This window comes from Cariama cristata, unplaced genomic scaffold, assembly GCF_000690535.1.
Source record: "Cariama cristata isolate BGI_N322 unplaced genomic scaffold, ASM69053v1 scaffold38193, whole genome shotgun sequence".
Lineage (NCBI taxonomy): Eukaryota > Metazoa > Chordata > Aves > Cariamiformes > Cariamidae > Cariama > Cariama cristata.
In genome coordinates this window covers 10,150-20,074 of record NW_009610818.1, presented here as the reverse complement: position 1 = coordinate 20,074, position 9,925 = coordinate 10,150, and the positions used below count along the sequence as shown (strand labels likewise).

Here is a 9,925-nt window from a genome sequence, read left to right as displayed (position 1 = left end):
AGCTGTGGAAGAAATATCGTCAGAAAGAAAGCAGCCCTGGTTAATTCTTTGGTTGTTACTCAGGTAATTTGTTTTCTTCTATAGAGAAGTTAGTGGGAGGAGTTTATTCTGGGTAACGCGTGCTATTAACTTTGAAACAGAGCTAGGAAAAATTATGTGGGTTTATTTTGCCATGGTTTGGCTGAGTCCAAAGTGATACAGCAGTGCCAGTCAACAAATCTGCAAGTAAGTGGTGAGTCAACTTCCACAAAAGAAGGAAGGATTAGCACTGAAGCGAATACTTAAATGTTTAGTCCTTTTTATTTGCCCACTTGTCTCAGTCTGAGTCGTATTTTCAAAGTTTTCTCTGTAAGACGAGGACCAGAACTTAGTACACATACATTATATCAATGTATTACATATGGTTATAGATGTATATGTACATGGAAGCAGATAATCTTATGTAAACAGAAAATGTGAGGAGAGACAGCTATTAAAAAGAGAGTTACTGGTCCTGCAGGTGATACTAGTCCAAAACCAAAATTGTCATATCCTTAACAGGTGTTACATTTAGCACACTGGACAAGACATCCGATAACTGAATAATTATGTTCAGGAGCAAAGCATTCAGTCTGTTAAAACTGATTCCCTTGATGTCTGGCCAGTCAAATTTGGCTTATAAATTTATTCATCCAGCAATTGCTTCTCATGGACATCGCTGGCACAGAAGTGTGGATTACAGACATGTAAGTACAAGACATGCCCATGTAGTGCTAGAGGATAAACAGTAAGTGCTCCTCAGACCAAGGTTGGTATCTGGAGAGCCCCCTTCCCTCTGCAAGGTTCCTTTAGGTGTTTTTAGTTTACTGCTATCAATATAATTTTTTAAGATTGTACCTGGTAGTAGCAGAACGCCAGTTCTTGAACCAAAGCTGCGGTCTATTAATGGTTCAGGTGTGCATCAAACATGGCTGAACTTGTGGCAGACTCAACATGTCCACACTATTTAAAAGATTAATTACATGCGACTAGCTTGTTTCTAGTGCACCAGCTGGCTTCTTTAAAGCTAAACCATTTCTCACTGAGCTGCACTCTGGCTTCCTCGTGGATCAGCTTTCTGCTTGTGAAGTTTAGGAAGTGCTTCTAAAATGAATGCAGGTCTGACTCTGACCTTGGTAAGTGCTGTATTGTAGTGGAGGAGGATGTGATTATGAAAGCAAATGGTGTAGTACAGTGCTGCCTTACTGGCATCTGCCTGTCAGTTGATCATATCTGGTGCCCAGTTTTTCATCACTTAACAGCATAAGGTTTAGTTGCTGTTCAGTCTGAGTAAGTTGCAGCAGGAGCATCAGGTTGTGATCATCAAGAAGCTGCACAACGCTGTCACAATATGACATCAACTCTTGTCTTTTATTCTATGCGTCTTTCATTCTGGAGGACAAATCTAGTTTATCCTTCTAAGATCATGTTATGTGATACTCTAAGAAATATACAGACTGCAGCTGGGGAAATTTGCACAATTTTCACAACCATATGGGGCTGGCAGGGTTCAAAATACTTCAGTTGGCAAGAAATAGATTAGATATATTTAAGAACATGGTATTCCTTTGCAATATGGTTGCACTATTCATCTCATTGCTTTGTTTGCTGCTGTTCAGAACCAGTCAGTGTTAACAGAGACACGGTTTGTGGTGAACTGCAGACCTGTCCTAACATGGAGGCCCCTTCTAGCCCCTCTACAGCAGCAGACTGGAACTGAGGCAGAAATGCAGGTCAAGGCCAGGATAAAGCAGTATTACTGGTGTGGAGATTGTAAGCATTTAATAGATGCAGTTGGGGTAAGCCTGAGTTTGCTCAGGACAAGGGTAAATACAGTTTGACAGAAACTTCCAATCTGCATTGATGCCTTTTTGTCACAGGCTTCAATTCTGGTTACTCGCTGAAGGCTTGTGTGAGAGGACTGAAGCAGCAGGAAATCTCTACCCAGCACTGTGTGCCCAGAATAAATCAGCATAGTACTGTGGAATATTGTTCTTATTCAGTTAGCACAATGTCAGATTTGCTGGCCCCAAGTCTAGGACACAGTATGGGATAGAGACCTAAAGCTAGTGGAGCACAGTAAACAGAATTGTAGGAAATTGGATACGACTGTTGTTTAAGACATGCAGCAAATCTTCAGCTACCATTTTTGTCAATCAGGGCTGCCTCTAGTTATGCATGTGGCTATCTGTGGAGTCTCTATCTTATTGCAGGATACAATACATTTGCATGAGTGTTGCAGAGAGGACTGCGCTCTGCCCAGAGCTCAGAACTGTCTGGGCAGGGGAAAAGTTCCAGTATGAAGGGTTGTGTTGTCAGCGGGAACTTACAGTGTCACCTCTAGCGCTCTTCCCTGCTGGTTCAGCATAGGCATGGGTGTGCTAAATTTTGTGGGAGGTAAATTCAGGTACAGATCTGGGTGTTTAAAACACTGAAGGCAAGCAGTGTAGCAGCTGTCCAGGGATGGCCCTTCATTGTGCAAATTTGTTAGACCTAAACCATTCCTCACAGATGTTTGTCAGACCTACCTGAGCCTCAGTGCCTCTCCACACTACCTGCGGCTTCACCAGCCATAATCAATAGGCAAGAAACTTTGAGTAGCTTTCTAGTGGCCTCTGTTTCATACCACTGCTTATAGAAATTAATTTGTGAATAAGGTTGAGAAGCTACCAGATTTGTATGAAATCAGTATTGATTTAGGACTAAAATTAAACTATTTGAGAAAGAATTTTAGATTGAGAAGAATTTTGGATTTAGATCTAAGAGGGTGGATATTCCTTGGTATTATAGTCTAAATCAGCACTTAGTGAAAATACTGGGAAGTTGTCTAATGTAGCACACTATTACTAAGTCACTGTGGGTTTATTCTGTATCATTAAAAGCAGTATTGAGTTCAATCAGTTTCCTGTTTTACAGGTGTGAATTTAAATGATCACTACAGCATCACTCCTTTAACGGTGTTCTCCTAAACAAAGGAGTTTTCTTCTATTCCTCTGTTGCAGGTCATGGCAGAAGAAGAGTTACCAGGTGTTTTGATCCTGGATATAGGAGGAACTCATGGTGTGCTAGAAAACCTTGCAGCACTTTTGAAGAAACACTTTCACCTTATCACCATGAAGGAATTTCTTGAAAACAAAAAAGAAATGAGCAAAAAAATCCAATCTGTTTTCGTGTTTGAGTGCAGGCCAGCTATTGACCGGGAGCTTCTAGAAAGCCTGCCTAATTTAAAGGTAATTGGAAACTCTGGGGTTGGAGTCGATCACTTAGACTTGAAAATGATTTCTAACTTTGGCGTAAAAGTGACCAACACCCCACATGCCGTAGCGGACTCAACAGCAGACATAGGAATGGCCTTGATGCTGGCCTCTGCCAGAAGACTAGTGGAAGGTAACGTTTTAAATTTTCCTGGATCTTAGCTACTTCTTTGGCATATCTCACTTTTACTATGATACAGATGATTTGTCTGAATCAATATTTGAGATGCTTTTACGGGAAAAAAAATTTCTGAGGACTCCATTTTCAGAGGCCTCTGCTTTTCCTATGTCACGCTTCTTTTTAAGGCAATGGTGACAAGAGTAAGGCCTTTGTCTAAATTATGCACTTTAAAGTCACTTATGATATCCTGTTTGGAATAATGTCTGGGGCTTAATTCTCTGGCTGTTCACTGGGTAGGTTGTTTAAAGCTGTAAAATCTGAATACAAAAGGCATCCAAATCAAATGTCACCACTTCTCCATTTCACCTTGGAACAAGTGTTAGGAGCTACAGGAAGGTACAAAGCATTAATGGCTCTGTCCCCATCTCTAGAGCAGTAATTAGTATAATTTTTCAATTTTTTTTCCCGCTTCTATGAAGAGTTTGTCTAAACCAATGGGTTGTATTTCCAGAAAAGCATCAGCATTATTATTGAAATAGCTGATAAGCCTTTTGACAAAGTTATTCCAAACTATACCACCAACATTAGGTGAGGTCGTTTCCTTAAAGGTAGATCCTTTCCCCACATGCCCTTGCTACGCAATGCCTTTCAGGGGAAGGAAGGTGTCAGCAGAGACTATGACAAGAAGTTGCCTCTGTCTTCAGGGACTCTGTCACTGCTGCTCCACCCATGAGCATGAAATAGCACCCCTTTCCTCGTGATGTTTTCTCACTATTGCATCTTGCTGGACCTCACCTTCTTTGTATAAAAGCTCACAGAGATCCCTGGCTGAGCTGGAATTTGCAACCTTCACCCCAGCTCAAGCAGTGGGGCTGCTTGGAGTTGTGATCCAGGAGAGAAATGGTGAGATTTACCCCAGCTAAAAAAAAGTGAAGTCAATGCTTGTGGGGTGGTAAGCATCAAAGAAGCTATTTTTGAACTTCCAAGAAAATATTCCAGCCATAGAAGAGTTAATTCCCTGAGGAGCCATTCTTCCCAGCACAGTACCCACCTGGGAGCCCCCCTGTGTTACTGGCTCCAGCCCTGGCTGCAGGGAATGGCGCCATCCAGGCCCTTCTATAACCTCTTCAAAATTAACAAGGATGTTTTGTAAGGGGTACTCCAGACCCCCACTGCTGTGATGGTGAGAAACTTTTTCTTTCCTCCAAACCTATGTTTGTGGTCGGTTTGTACCCATTTAGCATGTATTTACATTCAGGCTGCCAGATTGCAGTTTCTCCAGACACGAAGTATTTTGCTGTTGACTGGCTGGGAGTGGAAGTAACCGGAGCGACTCTTGGGATCATCGGGATGGGCAGCATTGGGTACAAAGTCGCTCAGAGAGCCAGGGCCTTCAACATGAGAATCCTGTACCATAACAGGAATCGGAGGTAAAAACGTCTGGTTTCTGCATGTAATTAGTGCAGGGGCAGTGATGGAAACCACAGCTCTGCTCTGTGTCTCTGGTCTTCTGGGCACTTGGGACAGTTGTAAGCAGCATGAAGAGCACCCACGTGTTGCCACTTCCTCACTTTGGCTCCCTACTGCTCCCCTCAGGAAGCAGCTCCCCCTTGCCTCCTGCACTCACTCTGCCCTGGTTAGCTACTAGAAGTTTGGAATAAGGGCCATGTAACCTTCCTGAAGATGTTGACTAAGCAAAGCAGGCCTTGTGCCCTCGTTGTGTCCCCTGTCCTGCCAGACTCTTCTTCAGGCTTCTGGCAGCATCCCTGGCCCACCCAGCCAGTCACCCCTCTCCTCAGCCCAGCCAGATGACTCATCACACCGGCACCAATGACAAGGATCTTGGCTTGTCTTAGTTTTATAGTTCCCTTTCTTTCAGACTGTGTTTACCCTTCATTCGTTTTCCACCCTAAGTCCTAATTCACATGTCAGGCAAGGAGAGACGCCTTGGGGATTGGCATTTAAAATACATTTATAAAGCCAACACAGCTTTTAACTCACCACTTTTAGCCTATGTCTTCAGCATGCATAGTCTGTACCCTCACTCCCAAGAGTAAGTTGTGTATCTGAGCAGTATCAAATGCTACAGGAAGGATTTTTGCAAGAGAAAAAGAAACATCTTTCAGATTAGAAGCCAAATCAAGATCCTAGTCACAGTCTAGACAATGAAGGAATTAGATGAGGAACCTTAACTAATGATCCATCTTCTCAAAAACCAGCACTAAATAGCGAACAGTGTATTTGCGTTACTGGAAGCACAAAGCAGCTGCCTCTCTTGCCTGCTGTTAGAAATTTGCCTATTTATGAGGTCAGTCGTTTGGAAAGCTCGGAGTAGGCCTGAGTACTAGCTTGTGATCACAACAATCAAACCCTGCAATTCAGAATTCTAAAATTTAAAGTGTCACAGATGGATGATCCTTCCCCAATCCAGAGATTGACATAGACACAGAAGAGAAGAGTGGGTTCTGACTGCATACCCAGCCTCCTGTACCTAATAATATTGCGTATGTGCTTTGCTTTCACACACACATCACTCTTTCAGTGTCCTGCCACTCCTCTAGCCACTTGCTCCCTCTAGCCCGCATCCATCCCAGCTCCCTTCCACCATCTGTATCTATCAATGTCTTTTCCTTTACTTTGGCCTCAAACTTCTTGATCTCTGAGCTGTTTCAGATCTCTCCTAGGGTTGATTGATTGTTAAAGCCAGTTAGAAATAGTTGCGTCAATTTGGGGGGCTGTGCATTTTTCCTTCAGAATAAAGGAGGAAGAAGAAGCAGTTGGTGCCCACTACTGTGAGAAGATGGAAGACTTGCTGCAGCAGTCTGACTTTGTTATGTTGGTTGTGAACCTGACTCCTGAGACTCACAAACTGATTGGGAAAAAGGAGCTGGGGCTGATGAAACCCACAGCTACTGTTATAAACATCAGCCGAGGTAGGACAATCTAAAAGTACTGTTTGAGGCTCCACAACTAAGGTTGTGTTTTGTCTGATTATGTTGACATTCCCCCCTCCAACCTCAGTCTGTGATATCCCTGTATTGTTTGAGTCATGAAGTAGCTGACAGTTTACAAATTAATGACTTATCATAGATCAGGTGCTATGTATTCAAAAGTCCTATGGAATTTAGAGATGCCTAGCAGATGTTCTGTTCTCTTTAGCCTTATCCTAAAGACAGCTTTTTTTAGTGGAAATAACTGAAAGGTTTATCATCACCAATGATGAACGGGGTACAAGGAAAAACATAAGTTTCATTTGGAATAGCTATGTAGAAAAGAATCCACACATGGAATTACATATCTGTTGGCACTGAACAAGCATATGAGAGAGATTATAGTTTCAGTAAACAAAGTAGAGATAAAAGAGTGGAAAGCTTGGAGAGATTATGTGATTTGTCTATAATAATAGGGGAGGTCGGTGTCAAAATGAGGAAAAGACTGAAACTAGTCACATCGCAGGAAAAGCCTTATGCAGTGGACCATAATCCTCTAATTAAAGATTAATAAAATCTCTGTTTTGTTTGGTTAATATTTATTAGAAATACTTTCTAACAAGATGAAGATCCTGTAATTTTTCTCACTAGACCCTTGAGACCTTTCCCCACTCTGAGGTAAAAACATATTCATTAACTCGTCATGATAGCAAGACTTCATTTCAATGCAGGTGCAGTTATTGATCAGGATGCCTTGGTAGAAGCTCTCCAGAATAAGGTTATTAGGGCTGCCGCTCTGGACGTGACATACCCTGAGCCTCTGCCAAGGTAAACAAACCTGTTTTCCATTCTATTAATCTGAAATGTTTTAAACTGTGTGCAAAAGTGTGCTTATAATCCTGATCTCCATGGGGAGCCTCTCTCACTGTTCAAGGGCAAAACCTCAGCCTGTCTCGCACAAACTATTTGCCTTTCCCTCATCTGTCAGTTCTTTGCCAGTCTAACTGACAGGCAAGACAACGAGACCAATAGAGAGGAAGAAGAAATGGGTAGGCAGGCTTCCCACAGCTTTCTGCTGGTTCTATGCTTGTGGCTCTTTTATCTCAACATGCCATTGCTGTTTCCTGAGGTTCAGGTCTTAACAACTAGCATGGGATAGCTGCAGAGTAAATTCCCTGTGTAATACATGCTGTTCTTTCTGTTTCTTACAGAGATCATCCTTTATTAAAATTAAATAACATCATCATAACCCCTCACATTGGAACTGCAACAGTCCAGGCTATCTGTATGATGGCAGAAGAAGCAATAGCAAATATGCTGGCTGTTCTCAATGGCCAACCCACTCCAAGTGAAGTGTTTCCCAAATGATGTGTGCCAGATGATATCGCTAAATCTCCTGTGTATGGGAAGGCACTATTTCTTACAGCACCACTTTTAAACTAAAAAAAAGGCGACCTGTTCCTGCACTGCTGTTGTTGTCGTGATACTGCAGAGCTGTCATGTCACTAGACTTGATCTGTATTGTTATTGACAATTCTGAAAAATAAAGTGGAACTAATAAAAGGAATTTGTTTGAAGATTTTGAACTGAGCAGTTATGCACTTTGACATCTTCAGTCCATTATTTCATTGAATACCTGTGTTGTGTTCCCAGTACTTGCTGCTACATAATGATAAGCAAGTACACCAAGCAGTTTGTGTAACACTCTCAAATATATTAAAGGTGAAGTGAGCATTAATTCCCTGCAGAAATTTGACTGTATCCTGAAACACTTTTCGGTCAATATCGCAATATTCTATTTTTATATCAGAACACTGAAGAAAGCAGACTCCTTTGAAATGATCGTAGGCCTAAGGTTTTCGAATGTAGGAAGAGCTCTGCTTCATCTACATGTTGAATCAAAGCAAAGCCAATCATTGAAAAAGTCTCTTTGATTTTCTTGATGATCCTTTGGAAACCAAAGTAAATCCCAAGAGATTTAGTTCCTCCATGCAGACAAAAATGATTCTTTTATCTTGACTGGCCATGAAACAATAGTAGATCTTCCACTGAAATCACATGGGTGAGGGCACAACCTAAAGCAAAATTAGTGATCAGTCCTAACTTGCAGCCCAGGGCCGGGCTTTTTCTTACATTCTCTTTTCTATGAGCAAGCAACAAAGTCAGAAAATTCAGTGAAACGTTTGTCACCTCCATAAAATCAGGAAGCCATTCCATTATTTTGCAATATGATCAGGCTTCTTGAAGGGACGGTAAAATGGCATTTTGGCAGAGGAAGTGTAGACCCGCCAAGAGTCAGACATTCAGATGCAAATAGTGAAACACTACTGAGAAGACAACAGCAAATATTGCAATAACAAGACAACAGCAAGTATAGCTATAGAGGATTGCAAGATCTTCAGCCCTTGAACAGCTTTCCCTGCAGCTCTTCCCAAAATTCCAATGGAAAATCAATGGTAGTTGTAAATAGTCTATTAAAAAAAAAAAAAGGCAAGCAAGCTGTCAATTCATAGACCCTCTGGGAACCACAAACGGATGGTCAGTGATTCCTGAAAAACAAAACCCCACATTTTAATTTGAGTGCATAAGTCCTTCTTTCCTTCTTGGAAAGCACTTGCCTAAGCATCTATTATTTTAACTTTATGATAGCCTCAGGAGAAATCACTGCAGTTAAGAAGGCACTGCTGTCTCTTCAGGACAGGAGGATGCAAAAATCTCTGCAATGAAGCATTTAAAAATTAACCTGGTAACTCAAAGTTCATGATAGAGCTCCGCAATTTATTTCCATGAACTAGATTTGGTCCAACATTTTCTAAACTACTTAGACATGGTAATTTGTGATTTCAGGGTAGAGAAGGAGATTTATTGCACCAGACTATTGATGGTCTGAAACTAAGCAATTAATGAGAAATAATTTTGTGTTATGAGCCTGGTGGCAGTGATATGAAACCTTACAGAGCATGAGGGACGGAAGTTGTTCAGACTTGATTATGTCAATACCTGGGGGCGGGGGGGTATAATTGGTAGTATCCTTAAAAGAGCTGCTTTCTTGTCTTGGTTTGTTTGTCTCTCTATCTAAATATGTGGTTCATATGATCTCTTGTCATAGCTGTCATGAAACAGGACACGAAAGTGATTATTCTTTAAAATGTCTGGAAATAATTATGTCTTCTGACACTTTATGTCTTTCTTCTTTGTGCAGATCATGGGAGGAGGAGAGCTACCTGGGCTTTTGGTAAATGAAATCGGTGGCATACATGGGATACTGAATTCATTCCTGAAGAAACATTTCTATCTCATCACCATGAAGGAATTTCTTGAAAACAGAAAGCATATGAGTAAAAAGGTCCAAGCGATCTATTTGTGGTGGCACAAACCAGTCATTGACCAAGAGCTCCTCCAGAGCCTGCCAAACTTGAAAGTGATTGCGAATTCAGGAGTAGGGATGGATCACCTGGATCTGAAACTTGTAGCTAGCTTTGGTGTGAAGATGGCTAATGCTCCACGTGCTGTTTCCAGCAGCACAGCAGATACTGGGATGGCTTTGCTGCTGGCATCTGCCAGAAGACTAGTGGAAGGTAACATCTCAATTCTTTTGTGGG

At 41.7% G+C, this 9,925-nt stretch overlaps 2 protein-coding genes across 2 annotated transcripts in view; both read left to right on the top strand.

The window, feature by feature from the left end:
* The first annotated feature begins 3,023 nt into the window (after positions 1-3,023).
* LOC104159967 (glyoxylate reductase/hydroxypyruvate reductase-like) lies at positions 3,024-7,772 on the top strand. Its single transcript, XM_009698002.1, has 5 exons — positions 3,024-3,405; positions 4,652-4,823; positions 6,148-6,326; positions 7,055-7,151; positions 7,535-7,772. The coding sequence occupies exons 1-5, from the start codon at positions 3,024-3,026 to the stop codon at positions 7,689-7,691; spliced, it is 987 nt and encodes a 328-aa protein (XP_009696304.1). The 3' UTR covers positions 7,692-7,772.
* Positions 7,773-9,528: 1,756 nt separating this feature from the next.
* Positions 9,529-9,925, top strand: part of LOC104159968 (glyoxylate reductase/hydroxypyruvate reductase-like) — a gene marked incomplete at its 3' end in the record, with an annotated part of 7,303 nt that continues 6,906 nt past the window's right edge. Inside the window, exon 1 of the mRNA XM_009698003.1 lies at positions 9,529-9,901. Coding sequence (XP_009696305.1) covers positions 9,529-9,901 — 373 coding nt within the window. The remainder of the gene's footprint in view (positions 9,902-9,925) is intronic.